General features: G+C 49.4%; 1 protein-coding gene across 1 annotated transcript in view; it reads right to left on the bottom strand.

The window, feature by feature from the left end:
- Positions 1 to 826: 826 nt before the first annotated feature.
- Polr1a (RNA polymerase I subunit A) overlaps positions 827 to 20,726 on the bottom strand; it is a 66,164-nt gene continuing 46,264 nt past the window's right edge. Inside the window, exons 21-34 of the mRNA XM_005364745.3 lie at positions 19,170 to 19,252; positions 16,739 to 16,904; positions 15,696 to 15,917; positions 14,852 to 15,066; positions 14,129 to 14,296; positions 13,241 to 13,376; positions 12,702 to 12,859; positions 8,645 to 8,771; positions 6,887 to 6,994; positions 6,050 to 6,325; positions 4,976 to 5,176; positions 3,652 to 3,769; positions 3,010 to 3,174; positions 827 to 2,746 (exon numbers count right to left, since the gene is read on the bottom strand). Of these exons, the coding sequence (XP_005364802.1) occupies positions 2,646 to 2,746; positions 3,010 to 3,174; positions 3,652 to 3,769; positions 4,976 to 5,176; positions 6,050 to 6,325; positions 6,887 to 6,994; positions 8,645 to 8,771; positions 12,702 to 12,859; positions 13,241 to 13,376; positions 14,129 to 14,296; positions 14,852 to 15,066; positions 15,696 to 15,917; positions 16,739 to 16,904; positions 19,170 to 19,252 (2,244 nt within the window). The 3' untranslated portion in view covers positions 827 to 2,645. The remainder of the gene's footprint in view (positions 2,747 to 3,009; positions 3,175 to 3,651; positions 3,770 to 4,975; positions 5,177 to 6,049; positions 6,326 to 6,886; positions 6,995 to 8,644; positions 8,772 to 12,701; positions 12,860 to 13,240; positions 13,377 to 14,128; positions 14,297 to 14,851; positions 15,067 to 15,695; positions 15,918 to 16,738; positions 16,905 to 19,169; positions 19,253 to 20,726) is intronic.

A 20,726-nucleotide genomic window follows, 5' to 3' on the forward strand; every position in this document is an offset into this window, starting at 1 on the left:
ACACACGAGAAAGGCATGCAGGAAGGCCGGGCACCTCCCTTGCACGGGAGGGAAGGGACCTGTCCTCTCATGAGGCACACGGCTGGACCACGATGGGAGTGAGGCTGGTGTGGGAAGGGAAACCGCAGTGGGAAGCAATGACTGAACTAATTTTTCCGAGTTTCCTCTCTCCTGGTCTCTGAGCACCTTGGTGACTTCTCTTTCCTCCCCAGAGAGCCAGCAGTTTGGTCCTACATAGAGAACTGTGCAGTGCAAACTCACATGGTGCCTTCTGGATACCTTAACCTTTGGTCAGCAACGAGGCAGAATTTCCTGGCGAAGTGCACTTGGCATGCTGTATTACTGGTTCTGTGAGAGCAGGGCCACACGGTTCACACAAGTGCAGGTTGTGGTGGGATGGATGCAGGATGGGAGAAAACTGGGAGAATGGGCACTGGGTGCGATCTTTGGGAGCAGGCAAACAGTAGGTGCCACCGAGCACACAGCCACCCTGTTGACACACCTGCTTCAGTGTAACCACTACAGAGCCTTCAGTGACACCTGGGCCTGCATCTCAACACAGAAGGGCAGAGGCACTTGCTGAACCAGAGGGATGGTTCTCCTTAGATATTGAGGGTCTAAGTTTTTAATTTGCTGAGCTGGGCTGGTCCAGAACCTTGCAAGAGGATTCTCCCACACAGCTGCACTCTAGCCCTTGTTCTTTTGGACAGGATCTTACTGTGTAGGTCAAGTTGCTCTTGAATTCACATGGAGACTTTTTTTTTAAATTTATTTATTTATTAAGGATTTCTGCCTCCTCCCCGCCACCGCCTTCCTTTTCCCTCCCCCTCCCCCAATCAAGTCCCCACATGGAGACTTTGAGCTAGAGAGTCCAAGTGCTGGACTTACATGTGTGTGCCATCAAGCCAAACTGTAATGTGTGGATGGGAATTTCTCAAGGAACTGTTTTAGAGGAAGTATTGGCTGTCAAACATCCCTTCCTTTTGGCCCTGTGGTGTCCCGGCAGGAACTCTGGAAGGTGGACATGCCGTTTTCCTAATGTGCTGGACTAGGAAGCTTTCTGCTGAGAGAACAGCACCTGTTTTCTGCCAGGCTTTGTGTTAGGTCATTGCAGCTGCCTCTAAAGCCCCTTTAAAACCCTGCAGACGTCTGGAACCAGAAGACATTGGCTATTTAGAGCTCGCGCTAGGACCTAGGGCTAGCGACTCACTTCTGAGAAGTCGTCTCAGTTATGTGAAGTTAGTTTTAAGTTAGAGTACTTAGGCCTGGGTTAACTAAGCCCGTTCTTGCTGTATACTCTCCTGGAGCTCTTCCCACACCCAGGTTGCATCCCAGGCCATTCTATCTTAATCTTGGAGTGTGGTTTTATTATCAGCCTTCTAAAATAGTCGCTAGGTGCCGGGGACAGAGTTTAGAGGTAGGCCTGGCATGAGCGCCCTGAGCTGTCCTCAGCACTGAAGGGGGATATGACTCCACTCCCAAGCAGAGTAGCAAAAGCACATTGGGCTGTTCGTATCTAGAGCCTGCTTACCTCCCTCTCACGGGGTCGTTTTATAGAATCACTTGTTTGTTTTGGTATTTCTCTATTCGGAACCCTTTGAGGCTGGTCTCCATGGCAACAGTCTTGGGAGCATTCTCAGGACTGCAAATGTTCTTTTTCTGAACAAAGTTTGAGTTTAAGAGTCACAGTGGCCCAAGTTAAATGTGAGAGAGAAGATGGAGACAGAGGGATCAGATACTGCGAGGATTGGTAGCCGCCACCACCTCAGGCTCCAGTACAGGCCAGGTCAGGCATCCCAATGATCAGATGTATAAACTATAAATGAAGGGAACAGATTAAAAACCTCTGTCTTGATTCTCTCCCAACAGCCAGTCCTGGCTATGTTTATTACTCAGACCATGCTGGAACAACAGTGGACAAAACTAGAATTGGCCATGGTCGGACAAAGCCTCTGCCCTTTCGTCCTAGTCAGGACACCTTATCGCATGCCTCAAAGACCTCACGGTACAGAGCCCGTGGGTGACTGCAGGCTTTGACATGAAGCTAGGAGCAGAGGCAGGAAGGCCAGGCTACTTGCTGAATAGTCCCAGAGGGACCCCTGGGGCTTTCTGTGAGGTAGAGAACTGCTGGGGTCCCGGAGATGTCCTGGCTGTGGGGCTAGTCTGCTCTGGTGCATGCAGTCATACGGCAATGCCAGCAGGGCCAGGCAGGGCCTTGCGTCACTTTGTCTTTGGCCTGGGTGGAGACTCTTTGAGTACTCTCCTCCAGAGGCTGCAGCAAAGAGGGCAGGGAGGGGAAGCCATTTCATGTCCTTTCGGGCTCTTCAGGAGGCCCCAAGGATGCTTTCTCAGCCACTGGCAATGGATCTCACCGGCGGCACCTGGAATTGCCAACAGCAATGCTCACAGTGGCATTTCTGCTGTGAAGTCCTGGGCATCTGTCAGGGATTTGGCCGAGGCCTCCTGGAGCACAGGTAAAGCCATGGTCATCCTGAGGGCTTGGGCAGCCTTGTTACTGATCCCGAGATGGGAGCAGAAAAGCGAAGCTGGCCCAAGCTGCTTTCTGGAGCCCAAGGTCTGCTATGTCACTCTGAATGGCCAGCTGTGCCCACCCTCAGGTCCTCCGGGCTAGGCAGACAATGCTGCTATCTTAGGGGCTGCTTGAGCTCGAACAGGCCTGTCCCGCCTTTGACGACTTTCCCCACCACGAGACAGGCTGAAGGTGATTTCAGTTCATCATGGGATCCTGTGAGAAACAGAAGAGCATGTGTCGGGGTCTGAGAACTCAATGCCGAGGTTGTGTGGCGGGTGCCTCAGAGGCCCTGCACACTCACACCGTGGCCCTGTACCTAGTTTGGAAGAGGAGACGCCCCGCCTTATTCCATCAGAAAGCAGACCTTTACTGTCTGTTGCTTCTCCACTTCTGATTCCAAGTTTACCCCATGCAAAGACGCACTGCGGGATGAGCCTATTTGACTAGGGAAGGCCCAAGTCACTGCTCATACTCACCCATCATGGTTGCCTGTTTGAGAAACTGGAAGCTGGTTTCAAATGTCATCTGCTGCAAAGGGGAGGAACTTGACTGGATCCCAAAGCGATTGAGTGGCTTATAAACACCCTCAAAACACATATAGTCAGCGACCAGGGAGAGATGGCGAGGGTCAACTGCAATGCCTGTCACGGGGCAGAATTAGGAGGGGTAAGCAGTGACAGGAGAAGAGTTGGGGAGCAACACCTGACACAAAGCAGCTACGACCACACCCCAAGGTGCCTCTCAGCTCCTCTACCCCCGCACCCTACACCTGGCCCAGGCACTGCGCGGACTCCATCGTCACACAAGTTCATCTAGTAGCACAGGAAACAAGAATCTGTTGGACGGTGCTGTTTCTATCTGGAATCTAGAACCTTGATGGGTCAAGCCATGAACCCTGAACTTCACAAAAGGCACCAGCAACTGGGACATCACTGAGTGGCTTCAAGAGTCAAAGCCACCATCCCCCATGCTCTCTCATGGGAACTCTCAAGCAACTACAGCCTCTGTATACTCCACAGCCATGCTTCTGTTCCCACCTGCATGCACGGCTGACTCGGTTCTCTGCCATGCCATTGGGCACTCCCCCTAGGCCAGGTATGCTGTCATGTTCTGCTTACCATACACTGCAAACACATCCTTGATCTCCTTCTCAATGACCCTCAGTGCAGCCTCGATGCCGTAAGTGTTGGCCATGGCGTGGATGTCATTGGAGTAGAGGCGGCGCAGGTCCAGCACCTGGGCAAGGGAAGGAGAGACTGACCTAAGTGCCCATTGCCAGCTCTCTTCTGTGTGCATGTCCTCTACCATTCTCGCTTAACTTGTGCCCATGGCTGGTCCAGCTGGTGCCAAGTGTGCAGAGGCAGCAGGGATGAGGGAAAGGGATGCTGCTGGCAGAATTGCCGCTGCACACCAGTCAGGGCCTAGACTGTCTCGCTGTTGTGACCAGACAACTCAGGATGCACTTTAGATTCAGCGAGAAACATTTTTTCGTTGTTCATTATTATACTTTTAACAAAGATCTGTTTACTGGGATGGATGCTTGGGAGGTAAGGAGCAGTCCCTCAAACACCTCTCTAGGGTGCCCAGGGCAGGAACAGGTTGAACCCCACAAGTTACTGGGCCTCATTAGAGGCCTGAGGCTCCAACTGAGCCAGAGGGACTCTCAGCGGCTCTGCACTATGGATGGAGCGGGCCCTGCTGCAGTCAGTACTAGCCACACTGCACAGGAGACGGAGATAGGCTGCCAGGCTGAGCACTTGAAACAAACCCCAAGTGAATATAGCCACATCCTGCACACTCAGGAGATACGATCTCTTCCTGCTCACCCCTTGGGCAAGCTCTTGGTAAAAAAGCTCTAGAGCACCATTGGTGGAGGCAGAAGCACGGGAGCACAGGACTTTAGACAGTGCAATGTGGACGAGGAGATAAGGGGCCAGAACAGCCCCAAGCTCCTAAGTAGCCTGGAGGAAACCCTTATGCCCTGAAGCGTTCTATAGAAAGGAGAAAGGACTGGGGAGGAGATGGGATGGAGCACAGGGTCTCCTTCAGATCCTGGCAGGCGCTCTGTGTTGGGCTGCAGGTACCTTTACCAGATAAAGTGAGCAGCAGCACTCAGGCCAGCAATGTAACACAGTGCTCTACTTTAGGAAGAACTTCATTTCAAGAGAAAACAAAACACAAAGAGGGTTCTCAAATGACTCTGAGAAAGTCTGGGCTAATGTCGAGGTATTAGGTTTCTATACTGCCAACCTAATAGGCACCATGAGTTCCTGGGTCATGGATGAGGGTGCACACTTGATTTGGGGATATGTAGCACATATGTTTCAGCAGGGTCCAGTTGGTTGACTGGAGCTCAACTCCCAGGGTCTAGTTCCCAGAAGAACATGAGGTCAGGGCTGAGGATTTGTCACAGAGCAGCACCCAGACTGCAGGCTCACACACCTCGGAGTACTTGAACAGCTCGGGAAGGTTGATTCCCTCTGTGTTCAGCACAAGCTCCTTCTCATTCTTACTGTTGGTTGTTTCGTTCAGGAGGCACCGAGTGATTCCCTTGGTTGTATAGACAATGGCATTGTGGGCCAAGGCCACAACCAAGGAGCTCATGTCAAAATTAGTCTTCATCAGTGGAAGCTTCAGAGTTACCTACAAGAGAAAGAGAGCTGGGTCAGGGAAGACACTTTTCTTAGCCCCATCAACAGGGCAGAAGCCTGCAGGTCCACTCAGTGGTCTGGCTGGGGAGACCATCCTGCTGCAGAGGCTGGCAGGAGGACTGAATTTGGGTAGTTTAACTGACCCAAATTCAAGGTTGGAACAGGCAACAGAAGTCAGTGAGGACACTGAGACTCAAGCCCACTCCACTGCCGGTCCTTTCAATGGCCACAATGCAGCGCCTGCTGCTTTGGGCTCGGGGTCCACAGCAAGTTCTGTTATACAAGCTACCACTTGGGAACCATGGAGTTTGACTAAAGAGAAGACAAGGAGTACATCGATGCTGATATCAAAACAATGAACAACCATAAAATCCTTAGGAGGGGCCAGGGACATTTGGGGGCAGGAAGAACTGATGGGCTACTGTCTCCTGGCAGGAAGGAAGCTGTCATATCTGCGGTGTATGGTGACATGTTTGTGTGCAGAGATCCAAGGATGTGACTCATTTCAAAGATTTATACTTACAAGGCCTGTAGCTGAGACTCACAAGCACTTTTCTGAGCACTGGTTGGAAAGAGGGGTGCGTAAGGCTGTGCTTTAGAGGACAGTCTTCTGGGGTGCTGGAGAAATGGCTCAGTGGTTAATAACACTGGTTGCTCTCCCAAAGGACCTAGGTTTAATTCCCAGCACCCACATGGTGGCTTACAACCATCTGTAACTCCATTTTCTGGGGATCTGATGCCCTCTCTGGCCTCCAAGGACACTGTACACATGTGCAGCCATCCTTGAAGACAAACACCCATATGCATAAAATATTAGAAAAGGAAGAGAGGTTCTTCAGGAGATGGCCCAGCTGAACAGACTGACCTGGCACCATAGGCTCTCCTCTGTGTCATACTGGTAGTCCTCAATGAATGAGTGGGCCTCCCGCACAGTCTGGATCCTGCGTTCCACAGCCTCTGCTCCCTGAGACCTGGAGTGCTGACGGGGAGGCTTCTGGGATGATTCCTCCTCCAGGCCCGAACCCTCTTCCTCGCCTGGCTCATGAGCCTGGTGGGCACCTTCACTGTTGATGTTCCCTTCCTCTTGGGCATCCTCCTCCTCCACTTCCTCTTCCCCTTCTTCCTCACTCTCATAGTCAACCTGGCCAGGAAGTGAAATGCAGGCAGTTAGTGGGGGTCTAGTCACCTGGACTGTCTATGGAGCAAGCACTGTACCCCGTGCTGGCCCACACTAGTAGCTTTCCTGCTCTGGCCTGCTCACCTTCCTCCACTGACCTTCCTTGGCTGTTGCTCTGAGACTTCTCAGTCCTGAGAAGCAGGCTCTCCAAGGTGGCCTGCTTGCCACACAGCTTCCCTGACTCACAGACTTTCTGAGCTTTCTCTCCTATGACCCCTCCCCCCAACCGCCTCTGTAACCTTCTCTTTGTTCTTAGAGAGACTATGACACTAGGGATTGGTCTGGACAAACAGAAGACACTCTGATTTATTGTCAGTCTCCTCCAGGTCCTTGAGTCTGACTTGTATCCAGGGTTAACCAGATTCAAGGAAGGTCCTGTCTGCTCAATCAAGAGGTATGCTGGACAGACAGGTCTTACTTCAGTCTTCTGGTGGGGTCCAATCACGACAGAGAGGTATGGCCTCTAGGTCAGGGAGAAACCCTGAGGTGTGAGCACAGCCCCTGCACTAAGACAGCAGCCCTCACCTCCTCCTCTTGCTTCTCCTTGCGTTTGGTGTCAGAAGCATCCGCATCGCCCTCCTCAGCTTCAGCATCCACAATGTTCCCCTCCTCTTCATCCCCTTCTTCCTCTCTCTGTAGTTGGAGAGTAAGGAGAAAAATAGTGATTCCCAACAATCAGTAGTCAGAGAATCTATCTGTCCACCCAATGACGCTTTTACTTAATGATCTATCCAATCCACCTTCCCACTAGTCCATCAGTCCACTACCCACCTGCTACCTAACCCAGTCCATCTACCCAGTGTCTACTCATCTAGCCTTGGGTTTGCAAACCTTTTTTTCCCCTTTAGCTTTTTTCCCTTTCACTTTTACATGCACCTCAGGTTTAAGAGGTTTTTTTTATTTTTTATTTTTTTTTATTTTTGTTTGTTTTTTCAAGACAAGGTTTCTATGCGTAGCCCTGGCTGTTCTGGAATTCACTCTGTAGACCATCCTAGACTTGAACGCAGAGACCCCCTACCTCTGCCTCCTCAGTACTGGGATTAAAGGTGTGGGTCACCACCACCCAGTCAAGAGTTTTTAGAAATTACCTTTAGGTAGCATACACAGCAGTGGGCTTTGTTTAGCGCCTGAGTGCTCGCGGTACACTTCCCCCTTCGTTGCCCTCTCCATCTTTCCTCCTTGCTCATTCCTTAGATCCTATGGCTCACCACACATTTCCTCCTTCCACTTTCACGTCATATATACATATATATATATATATATACACACACACACACACACACACACACACATATATATATATATATATGTATATATATATACACATATACTTCAGTACTCTTTCCTATTTACCCCTTAGCTTTTAAAAAAGGGATTAGGGATGCAGTTTAGTGGTAGAGGGCCACCTCAAATCATTACAAGATGATAAAAATATTGCTGCAACAATGTTAGTGTAGGCAAGGAAGAAAAGCTGTCTTTCTCTTCCTGGCCTTAGTTTCAGGTTTCTTAGCCTCTTTCTGGCTAAGTCAAGACTGGGCAGATGGTTAAATACAACCCGTGCCAATCTGTGCTTGAGTTAGTAAAATGGCAAAGCCACGGGACAGGAGGAACCTAGCACTTTCTCTGATCTAGATATGCCCAAAGACAGGTGGCACAGAGCCAGGCAGGGAATTCCCAGTACATGTGATACCTCACCCCGGTAGGCTCACTGTATCAGCACTGGCCTCTGCTTGCAGCGCTAGGTAGTGCTAGTCCCTGGCCTTAGGGACCTCCTACACTGCCCCTTACCTAGTCCACTTCTACCTCTCCTGCTTTGCTACCAACAGTTTTTTCTGCTCCTTCTCTTTTGTCACTGAGGTTCAACTTCTCTGCTTCAAATCACATTTCTAGGCCTTGATGGTTTGGGAGAAGTTAAATGCAGAGAAAAATGAGACCAGAACAAGGACGTTCAAAGGCTCAGTGCACACCATCTTTAAGATGGAAACTTCTTACAGGCAGCCCCTGAGATCAGAGATGGATGTCTGTAGGTCCGATCCAGAGCTGGGCAAACCATATTGCTGGCACCCTCCCTGGCCTGGTCCACCACGCCTGGGAGTGAGTGCAGCTTGCAGGCCAAGAGCAGCAGATAATGCTGAGGTGTGTGGAAAGATGGGCTAGTGTCAAGAAGAATCTTGTAGAGTGCTGAGAACTGTCATGACAAGGCCCCTGGAGACTATGGGAGTCTTTCATGCCTCTCAGACTTAGGCCTATGCACTTCGTAAGGGGTCTCTAGCACTTGCTCACCCGATTCTTCCCTGAGTCCTCCACGTCATCAAGGTCCTTCTGTGTAGCCCTTCTAGTATTCACACTTCTGAAGGCCGATGCTTTGCTATTCTTCTTTTTGATGGCTTCCATTAGTAGTTTAAAGAATCTGTATGAGAAGAAAGCCATGCAGTCCCGTCAGGATAAGTGTACCCTACCCTCTCGATGCTGAGTGATTGGCACGGGAGCTAGCACAAAGGACTGAGGCCAGTTTCTCCTACCTTCCTCTACCTTCTCCCACTTGATCTGTCAGAAAGAACATCAGTCCTACACTCTAGCCTGCTTCCTCTGGATACATACTCTGCAACTCCTAGACTAGAGTGATTCCTGCACTTTTTGATTTGCTTGTCTGGACAATGCGGGTTTTAGTATGTATGGTGTACACTTGTTCTAAGAAGCATCAGACACTTTCCCTAAGGCTTGGTAGAGCTTACATTTGGTAACTGATAGTTGTTGGTGCCACTGCACTACATTCTAATCAGCACAGCAGAACCAATTGTAGGAGATGGGAACCCACCCTGCCTGGGACAGCCTGTCCCATCCCAGACACCTGCAGTATCTCAAGAAAGTAGGTCTGGCTGGGTCTAAGGAACCCCAGCCTCATATATGCAAACCCCATCAACTGAATGAGAGAAGGCTTTAAAGTGCACTAGAACTTCAAAAAGGTGGGTGCAGCAGGCTTTGTGGTACAGAATCATACACAGATCAGAAGCAAACCTAACTGCAAACACTCATCACCCCCATCCCTCCCAAGTTCCCTATTTTAAGGGTGCCTCAGTCTTTCAGCTTGCCCCATCTCTTTCTTGCCATTTTTATAACCTCCATTCCCTAATCAGGCACTCAGACCATCCCAAATTGAACTGCTTTTAATTTTACAAAATATTAGTTCTTATATATCCAACCCTTGCATTCATCCATTCTATATTCTGAGTCCAACCCTGCGCCTAAACCCACACTAGTCCTGTAGGTAAAGAGAATGATGAAAAGATAGGCTCCCAGCCCCAAGAAGCATGGAGTCTTACTTTGAGAAGCAGGGGGTCAAATGTTTTGATCATTAAAACCTAAAGAATGTCATTTCCCTACCCACATTTTATATTTTTTTAAAAACAATCTTTTTAAATACCAATCCCAGTTTAATCCCTCTCCCCTCTCCCCTCCCATTTTTAAAGATATACTTATTTTATGTGTTCAGTGTTTGCCTGCATGTATGTATGGGCACTACGTATGTGCCTGATACCCATGGAGTCCAGAAGAGGGCATCAAATTCCCTGGACCTGGAGTTACAGATGCTTGTAAACCACCATGTGGATGCTGGGAAGCAAACCTGGACCTCTACTGGGGTCTCTTAACCTCCGTTCCATCTCTCCAGCCACCCCCTCCTGTTTGCCTTTTTAAAGAGTGTATGGTTTCGTTGAGACTCACTAAGCCAGTGACAAGCTTGCTCACCAGATGCTGAGGAAGGGGGGCAGGAAAGTCAGAAAAGAGGAGGCAGGGATGACTTTGGAAAGACACAATCTAAGTGGAAAGAGTGGACACTGAAGATGTGAGAGCCCGGATCTCATATGCTATGAGGAACCACTTAGGGCGGAACAAGGCAGACAGGTGCTTCTCCCTGAGGCCAGGCTCTCCCTGTCGTCAGTGGACACCCAGCTCTGAGCTTTCTCGTTGCCCCCTCTTCCTACTCTCCGGCATCCTTTGGCGTCTGTATTCTCAGCAACATTCCCAATCTGCTACCATCCTCCAAGGCTAGGATGAAGTGAGGGTGTAACTCCTCTAAAACACCTTTTGGTGTCCAGAACTATTGAGAACATGGGTGAAGGTGGACGAGCTAGCTGCTTCTCAATGGGGCGCAGCAATGTACAGTGTTTTCCTGAGGTGCTATCAACGTGCTCTTCAGTGATGGTTCAAGAGCAAGGGAGTCACGACCCTCAGTGAATGCTCTTTGAAGGTCAAGCTATTTGTCAGTGTGGCAAATGAAAGGAACCAGAGGGGCATATGGCAGAGGACCCACCCACCCCACAGAAACAATTATGAACTGGGAACATGACCCTTCGAAGCCTCCAAAAGTGCCTGTCAAAAAATCCTCCCCACCTGCTGCTTCAAGAGTCGGTTTCTGCTCAGTGGCTTGGATTGCAGGAGGGGCTGTCGGGTTAAGTCTCTGGTGGGGCAGGAGCCAGAACCTACGGTCCTTGAGTCTTAGTTCAGTGCTCTTTCTACTTTAGCACTCTGGCCCACTCTTGTAGGTTAGTCACACAAATAGTAAAAGTGATGGGTGCCTGTGGAGATACCTAAGACCTGGGCTTCCGTGTCCCCGTTACTCTTCCTTTTCTTTCCACTATGCATTAAAACAAACAAACTCCTGATCCCACAGATGAGGAGGAGGAAAGGAAAAGGGGTAGCAGAGGCAGGAGGCGAAGGGAAGGAAGGAAAAACAGCACAGGGGGAGGGTTCTCCTGCCCTCTTCCATTTCCTGTGAACTCTCAGGCTGTAAGTGGTTGAGTCACTCACTGCCTGGGCTGACAAAGAACTCTAAAACCGCAGCCCAGATTACATGCTGCTCTTACTTTTATTGGCCTGAGACCTCAGAGGCCTGCTACAGAGTCATGAAGAGTACTTCTGTCCAAAGTGTCGGAGTACACAAGGCCTTGTTTATCACAGCTTTTCAAGTGTGCAAGCAAAACATGCCTAAGAGCTGAAAAAGTACTTCACTGCTGAGAACAGCCATAGCTGTCACTTGCTGGGAAGAAACAAACAAAAATGTGGTATAGGAACTGATGTGATGGCTCAGTGGTTAAGAGCACTTACGGCTCTTCCAAAGGCCTGAGAACCTATGTTACCTGTAACCCCAGTACCAGGGAGATCTGACATCTCTGGCCTCTTTGGATCATGCCCGTACCCACAGACACACACATACAGACATAATTAAAATAATACAAATAAATCTTTCTTTAAAAAATGACTTACTGTCTTTACTCCCACAGGGTAGACAGAACTCTAAGAGCTGGCATGTGCCTCATGGTGTCTTACCTGCTTGGCAGCTAAAGCTTCTGGGTGAAGAGAAATGGGGCAAACTGTCAACAGACAATTTTTGAGACTCAGTTCTTTCCTTCCACTCTGTGAGATCCCAGGGATCAAATGTCAAGTTTGGTAGCATGTCTCTTTACCCACTGAGCCAGCTTGCTGGCCTGGTTCTCTATAAGTTAGCAGCTCTGGGATCCTGTCTACATTAAAGCAGTGGTCAGGGGCCTATGGCTGTATCCTGTTAATGATAGCATCTCTTTTGCCTAAAAGTGTATTTACTAGTTGCTGAGACTTAAACGTTAGGAGACTGATTTTCTTTCTCTCCCTCTCCCCAACAAAACAAAACAAAAAAAAGCACGTAACACAACAAGACAAGAGGAGGCAAGCTTTTCATGTTTTAAATCAGAAGATATGGACACCCTGGCCCACATTTTTGCACATGAGAGCCAACCTCCTGAAATAAGTTCCACACTCTGCCAGTGGCCTCCCAACCTGCTTCACCACCATCAGGGTCAGGGGCAAGCCACCCTTCTGACCTTGTACACTCAGCATTATGGCCTATGCTTTTAAATACACAGCAGTAACCTGAAATTGAGAGAAAACGGAAGTTCATTCTCCGTACCTGATAGAAACCAGAATTTTTAAGCTGAGGATCCACTACAGAAGAACTTTAAAAACAACAGGCCACTATCAGCAGACTAGAAATACACGAGGAACCACATTACAGCCTGGAATCACACGGCATCCAACTCTATACCATGTGGTCTGAACCACAGAAGCACCACAGGGAAGGGGCTCCTTCCATATGTTATACCATAAGCTGGAGAGGACTCATCAATCCAAGACAAGCAGCGGGAATGACAAGTGGCTCACAAGGGTCTCACTAACAGGCCAGATTGGGGTAAGGGCTCAATATTAGGTGGCAGGGCCTACTGTTTTCTAAAACACTTCCTTTGCGGGATCATGCCAGGAGTGCTTCATGGGTCAAGGTCAAAGATGAACGTAGTGGAGTCCTGACCTGGTTTCCATGAAGTGCAAGATGTCCTCAGGTCTCAGGCACTTCTCCTGCTGGTAATATGCATGTGGCAGGAACTGAAACCGGAGCTCATACATCCGGAATTTGTTCTGTTTTTCTCCCATATGGAAGGACTCTTGGACATCGACTTTCTGCAATACCTAGGACCAGATGAACACAGGCCCCAGGTGACTGTCCTACACGTGGGTCACAAGATACCACGTCTGAGGCAGCTGCGGCCATAGCCCCAAACTCCGTACAAATCCTTGGGGTGCGTCGGGGAGTACAGAGCCTCCTGTGGTCATCTCCTGGGGTCTGCTAAGTTAACCCAGGGCTCATTCTTACTGCATCCATCAGGCAGGTGCTATGGAACTGACAATGACCTTCAAAGCTTCTTCCTGCTCAGTGCCTGGCAGAGACAGTGTCTATCTCTCCGGCAGAAGAAGCCTGGGGCCCAGCTGCCAGCAGGCTGCTCTGTTGCAGCAGGAGGATGCAGGATTAGACCTCCACCCAGTGTGTAATCCAGTATGAGAAACAGTTACCTCCCCCAGGCACACCCTGGTGAGCTGCTTCTTTAGGCTCTTCACTCTCTTCAATGCTTTCTTGGTGTTGAACACAGGCACACTCATCATGGGTGTCTTGATGTTGGCACTGGCCACCATGAGAATCTCCCTCAGTCTGTCAAAGAATAAGGACACATCTCATGAGATATAACCAAATCTTGTTTACCTGAAGCCTCTTTTAAAGATGGCAGTTTGTCTGTGGTATGAGAAACCCTGGGATATTTATTACAGGGGAATATGCTTTGTCAAACTCCTCCCTGCAGTACTGGCTCAGCATGCAGAGTTAGATCTAAGGCCTGCTTCCTTCACTGTTCTCAGCACTTGGCAGCTGGAGCTAACCAAACAGATGACAGAGAGGAAAGACTAAACTAGACCAGCCTCACCAACCCCAGTCTGTGGGCTCAGCCTCCCGCAGTCATGGGCGAAGACCCTCGTGTTGGGAGGTTGGGGAAGCCACCCAGAGTCAATCTGCCTGCAATGGAATGACTTGAATGCCAGGAGTGAGGGCCACACTTTCTGCTTTCTAGAAATCATCAAACTGCGTGTACCAACATGTACCTAAAGGGCCAAGGCCATAGAAATGGCACTCCTGGAGTTGGGAGAGCAGGGGGCACTGTGCTGGAGTGTTAACAATGTTCTTGTGTGTACGATCTCATTAGCATTTCTGCTAACTTGATGAAGGAAGTGGCTGAGTTATAAAAAGGGATCTAAACATCTAGCCACAGAAACCACTCTGGCTCTGAATACACTCCAAAATTTCAACTAGAGAAGACATAATTTCTCACTCACCAGCTCCCTTCCCTGTCCCTTTTTCAGGGGCACCACAGACCTCACAACTGTACAGTGTGCACCCTCGTTCCCCCATACCTTGGAATGCCCAGAGTGACATTCATCTCGCCTCTGCCTGCAAAGTGGAAGGTGTTCAGTGTCATCTGTGTGGAGGGCTCCCCGATGCTCTGGGCAGCCAGTAGGCCAACAGCCTCGCCTGGGTCACACAGGGAGCGCTGCCACTTTAGCTGCAGTAAGGTTCTCAGGCTGGAGACAGAAGGGGACAGAAGAAATCAAGAACAAGTATTGGACTGCCTACCACACCACCAGAAACCAGAGCCCTAGCTGGTTCCCTGTTTGAATTATTCAGGTTTGCCACGAGAATATCATGTGTCCTTGCCAGGCCGGACACAGGTCTCTGAGCAGTGGTTACTTTAGGGACCACTCACATCCCCTCCCCCACTAGCAAGAGAGGCTTGGAGAAGCCTACACTTCCTGCTGTGCAAACTGGAAACAGGTTCAGGCTTACCAAGCAGCCAGAGGTAGGGATGTCCACCTGTATGTGGAGACCACACCACATGTACCTGCACTACCTTCACTCTCTTCACCCTCACAAACTGGGATGTGTATGAACAACTCTGTGTGGAGGGCAGTGCACATGTGCAGGAAGCCATAGAGCTACATGTCCATACATGTCCATACATGTTCTTCCAGGTGCTTTTGAAGGCAATTGTCACCTTCTGGGAGGCAGGTAGAGGCTGCCTTCCTCTTCTGGAGAGGGTCAGGAGGCCCACCCACCATGACACTGATCAACATCCTCACCTGTCTAGAGAAAGCTCTGATTTCTTGTAACTCCTCTCTGCTTGAGCTGCCCATTCCTGAGTGTAGTCATCAATTTTTTTTTCAAATGTTTCAGACACAGACGCAAAGTAGATGTCTGGGCGCCACACAGACAGGCTAGGGTCGGGACAAGGAGCAGCCCTCTTCTGGTATTTCCATCGGCTCTGCTCATCTAGTTCATACCACATCTGCAACATCTGAACAGACAGCAAGGCATGTCTTAGCTAGATGGGAAGGCACAGCCAGTGGCACGAGGAGATGAAAGCAGAGAGCAGTGTGAGACGAAATCTAAAGTACCTCGACACTTAAACCAGGGGCACAGACTCTGTCCCTCGGCATGCTGTTGACCAGGATGCTTTTGGCAATTCATCCTGGCTGGTCTGAAGCACAGTAGGGGCATGACATCATTATTTACTGTCAAATGGGCAGTGCTCATGATTGTGGTCTGATAAGAGGCAAAGAACTGTCCCAGGCAACTAGGACACTAGGAGGGAGACGACCACCAAATGCCAGTTAGCACCTCTCTCCCCCACCCAGGCTGGCCTCTCATTAACAGAGCTCTGCCCACAGCTGTCTTCCCTCTCCACTTCTAGTCTGGTCTCCTTGACCCTCATGCCTGGTGTGGTGAAGAACCCCAACCACCAGCCCGCGTAATTCCCTCAAGCTCTGCAACTCATAGCCTCTACTGAGTCTCCTAGTTAGAGTTTCACACGGCTGCCACTGGCATCCTGACTAATATCATTCTTTATTACAGAGCAATCCCTTATCCTTCTCTAGCTGGGGCCTGAGAACACCAGGCACTACGGACACAACCTCCCCATGTTACCTGCTGGGTTTCTGGGCTGCGGCCATTCTCGTTCTTGCCCTTTAGGTTGAAGGCTTTCACAGCTGCCTGAATCTTCTGGGAAAAACTCAGGAAGGCGCCTCTTCGCAGCAGGGCACTGGAATGCTTGCTATGCCATTTCTTAATGGCTTTGAAGTGGCGGAGCACTTTCTGGGGATCTGCTCTGGATAAAACTTCCTGAAGATGCTTGGACTTCATTATCACCTAAGAAGACAAACCACACAGACAAGACTACAGCGTGAAAGGTTGGTCACACTGCATGACTTCAAGGGGCCCAAGGTGCACAAGAGTCCTCAGTGCCTCTTGGAGGGATCAAGCACTCATTGGGGGAGAAAAGTCCTCACTATCAGAAGAGAGGACAGCTCATTCAGAGCAGGACTAGGGAGAGGAAAAGACAGCCTGGGTAGCAAGACAGGTAACAGAAAGGCAGGGCCCAGCCAAGAGTGAGATCTTAATCCTGCCTGGCAAACGTGCCTAGTGGCACATGCCTTTAATCCTAGGAGGCAGAGGCAGGCAGATCTCTGAGTTCAAGGCCAGCATGGTCTATAGAGTGAGTTCCAGGACAGCCAGGGATACAGAGCGAAACCTTGAAACACCCCCTACCCCATCCCATCCCCCCAAACAACACTAAGTCCTGGACAGCTCATGATGGTTTCAGCTCCCCAATCTGCATTACTTGGCAGGAAGGGATATGTAAGTTACAGATGTGTAAAGTGGCCTGAGTTCAAGCCTTGCCCCTCCCTCACTAGGGTCAGCTACTCTTTTAGTTGCCTCAGCTGTCAACTGGACAGGGTGCTCCTACAGTCCCCGAACCAAGAATCACTATAAGGTCCAGCACCCACTGATCCCCAAAGCAGCTACTATTCCATAGATATGTATTGCCATGACCTCATGTGGTCATGGCCTAAGCAGGAGCTTTGAAGATATCAGATGCTTCAGGACACTGATGGGGGCTTTTCTCAGTGGTCACACAGATGGAGTGGCGAGACTAGTCATCACTCACAGGCACAAGGGTGAGACCTTACCTCAAAGTTGCTGGCCAGGAAGGGGAACTGCTTGGGCTGCAGGAACTGTGTCTTGGGGATGTCCAGGCCATCCTCCCCATATAGGAACTGTACCACGCTGCCGTCGCTATCACGGACTGTCAGATCATACTGGATGACCAGCCCCTCCAGGTGCTTGATGATACACCTGTGAAGAAACACCCCGTTCAGTGTCCACAGAACAAACACCCCCAGGGGCCCGAGAGGACCTGGTGACAGACAGTAAAGGGGAAAAAAGGGGACTGCTGTACCAGATAAACAAAACTCTAGGATGGACCACTTCCAATGCCCTGGGATCTAACATCCCTCAGCGAGAAGCTACATTTCTTGCCAGTTTTCCAGTGGTCTGGCTGCCACACTCTCAGAGCGAGGCTCCCATCAAGCCCAGCTACTGGGGCTGTCCTTCACCCTTTCGCTCTTCTGTATCTCAGAGCTCTAAGGGCATCCTTAGAATCACAGGCAGGCAAAGGAGAGAGAGATCAGTGTAGAGCTGACCAAGAAAACAAGGGGCATCATAGGAACTAAATGCTGACAAGATGTCCTTAATCCGAAAGCCTTCATCTTCAGTCCTCTCGTAGCGACTGGCTTTTTTTTTTTTAACCTGCTTTTGCTTCCTGTCCTGGTCACAACTCAATGTCTGTTGCAGTTTCCCAAGACCCTGTTTGCTCTCCTCTGGCATCCAACCCAAGCTGGAAGGGTAGAGGTCAGTTCTGGCCACCAGTTTTCATACTTGACTCAGAGCCTAGCAAGGTGGTGCCAAACACCAGCTTTCCTTTTACTACCCATGGCGGTGGTGTCGGTCTTTGGCCCTCTGCTATGCTGGCCTCACAGGTCCCAGCAGCTGCCCCTTGTGCCACATCTCTAGACTTCTTTCCTGAGCTCCAGGCCTACTGACAGGCCTGCTGGGGATCTCCTGCTGCCACACCACAGGCAGCCTATTCCCCTCTCTGCAGCAGCGCTCTTTCTACTTCCTATTAACTTAGATCTGCGCTGCCTCTTGGGCCTAAACAGTTCAGCAAGCAGTTCTGTGTCTTCCCGACTATCCCCGCTCTGAAGCCTGCCCTGTGCTCCTCATTCCTGACTTCTCAGGAGCTCTTACTGGCAAGTGAATCCTGTGAGGGTTGCCCCAGTGTGACCTCTGCCCCACCGGCTGCTGCTCTTGTTCAGTGAGAAACTCCAACACCCTGCTGTTCCCTCTTCTTTCTATGGGTTCCATGCTGAGATTCTATCACACCCAGATCTTTACTTCACTGATCATACTGATCATGTACTTCCTGTTTTTTCTTAAACTACACAAGTATTCTTGAGCAATTGAGGGGCAAAGGGCCTCTGCTCATACAAAGGAACTGGTTAGGCGATCCAAGCCCCCTGGGAAGGAAGGGGACTGACCTTACTTCCCTGACCCTGCTTGGGCACTGCCAGCCCTGCAGATGGGCATCTTACCAACAGATCACTCAATGTTATTTTTGTCCTCCCTTCTCTAATGCCATTGAGTCAAGGAGGAAGAGATTGGAACAGGGTGTGCAGGCTTGAGTTCAGAAACAGAAGAAATGTCAAAGGCATAGAGAGAAAGCCATGAAGGAATTGTGCTGCCTGTTACCCTGCCCAGCAGGGCTCAGCAGAGCAGCTGGAGAAGCATGGGTTCTCCATCCCCTCCCTTCCCATCATTATTCTCAGAAGCATACATTCTTCGAGCTCAGGAAGAACCATGACAAAAGCCTTAGAGGCTGACCGTCCCACTCTGCACAGTGTGTGGGGGTGGGCACAGGACAGGGGTGGACATGGGGCATGAGAATGCAGGATCTGCTTGCCTGTATGACTGGTCCCTGGAGTTGGGCTTGTCTAGGTTTAAGCTCTATAATCCATCTCCATAACAAGGTACTGTTTCCTTTTCTACCAGAAAGGAAAGAAAAGGTCTTGGCTGGGAACCTCCCAGAGAACACCTGTTACTAGAGCACTCTGTACTTATCTCAGATTGCTGAGATTCTCAAAGGACAAGCTACCATTACCACTCAGACATGTCCAACCTTTTGATCCTGCTCATCATATTGCCATCTACAAAGTTCAGCCCTGAGAACTGTGTAACCAAGCTTTATATATGCATAGAGAAGCTCATAATATTTGATGTAAGGCTACAAGTTTATGTTGGCTTGTTTCCACAGATATTTTGAGACACATGCAGCACATAGGTTGGGCACACATAGAAGACCTACAGAACACAGGACCTACTGTGTAAACCTCTGAGGGCAAGCTCTACCGGCAATGCAGAAATACTCTGTGCTATTTTCTGTCTCAGGCCACACATGGAGACATTTAAAAGAGATTTTATCATCCAAAGAACCCTTACGACACACGACAGGTGCAAGGTCCTGGGATACCAACCCCACCCACCAGAGGCTTCAGGTGCTTTTACCTTTGGAGATAGCCAGATCGGCTGGTTTTGACAGCAGTGTCCACCAGGCCTTCTCGTCCCGCCATGCAGTGAAAGAAGAACTCCTACGGAAATGTGGGAGCCAGGTCTCAAAGGCGGCAGTGAACACCACCCTATGCACCCTCTCCTAGCTATGCAGACTCTTCCTTTCCTAGAGCCTAGAACCCTGGTTTTCATAACCCCAATGGCTCCTAAAAACTTCTGTGGTCCTTGGACATGTGGATCAAAAGCACCAGGAGCCAGAAGCCCTACATGCAGTTTGCCATCCTCAAGACACTCCATGCCAGATTTCCAGTGAGAAGAATATCGGTGTCAAATGACATTGTAAAGTCCCATGCTTGATTCTGCAGTTAAGGTGTTTTCCAAACTTCTCTGGTTTTAAGATAAGGACTTCATTTATAGTCCAAACTGACCTTCAATTGTGATCCTCCTGCTTCAGGCTCCTGACTAATTGAGATTACTGTTGTGAGCTGTAGTTGGGATTACACATGTGAGCTATCCCAGCTCAGTGATTTCTTGATACACTAAAGGGTGGAAGTCAGAATTTGAAACATTTTTGTCTATCTAGCTTTTCCAAAATTGACTTCCATCACAAAAATACATTTACAACATCCATCAGCAAATATGCAAACACACACAGAGAGAGAGAGAGAGAGAGAGAGAGAGAGAGAGAGAGAGAGAGAGAGAGAGAGAACTCAAGGTAAACTTTATGGTACTATTTCATCCCTTATTACACGGGACAAACTATTTTCTTTACCACTCTACTTTATCACATAAAGGGATTGTGAACCCTATCTACTACAGTGATTTCTTCCTTTTTTTTTTCTTTGAGACAGGGTCTCTTTATTGTGTAACTCTGGCTATCCTGGAACCACTACGTAGAACAGCCTGGCCTCAAACTCAGAATCTGAAATATTCTAGACTACATCAACCCACTATCATCTCTTGCCTACAGGCTACAGATGACCCTGGGAATGCTTGTGTGAGGTCAATGGAGGGGCCTGTGGAGTATTCAGCAGCCTTGGAATAGTTCACTCTAGATTCGGCATCCTTTTAGACATACACAACACCATAGAAACAAGGGACTAACATCCAAAAGGCCATTCCCTTAAAGAATGTGTTTGCTGAAGCAAAATTAGGTACCTGATACAATGTCCCACTATTATGAAGTGAGGGGAGGGAATGGGAAATGGGGACTTCATAAAATTAATCTCCACCAGCCGGGCGGTGGTGGCGCACGCCTTTAATCCCAATACTTGGGAGGCAGAGGCAGGCGGATCTATGTGAGTTCGAGACCAGCCTGGTCTACAAGAGCTAGTTCCAGGACAGGCTCCAAAGCCACAGAGAAACCCTGTCTCGAAAAAAACAAAAAAAAAACAAACAAAAAAAAAAAGCCCAGAGACAGATATAGGGGTTCAAGCTGAAAGATCAGAGAAGCAAAGCAGCCAACCACTAGAGAGCTCTTACCTCTGTGAAATCTTCAGACTGGAAGAGAGCGAGTTCCTGTCTCATCCCACCTTATATTCCTCTCTAGTGCTG

Source organism: Microtus ochrogaster, assembly GCF_000317375.1.
Source record: "Microtus ochrogaster isolate Prairie Vole_2 chromosome 14 unlocalized genomic scaffold, MicOch1.0 chr14_random_3, whole genome shotgun sequence".
Lineage (NCBI taxonomy): Eukaryota > Metazoa > Chordata > Mammalia > Rodentia > Cricetidae > Microtus > Microtus ochrogaster.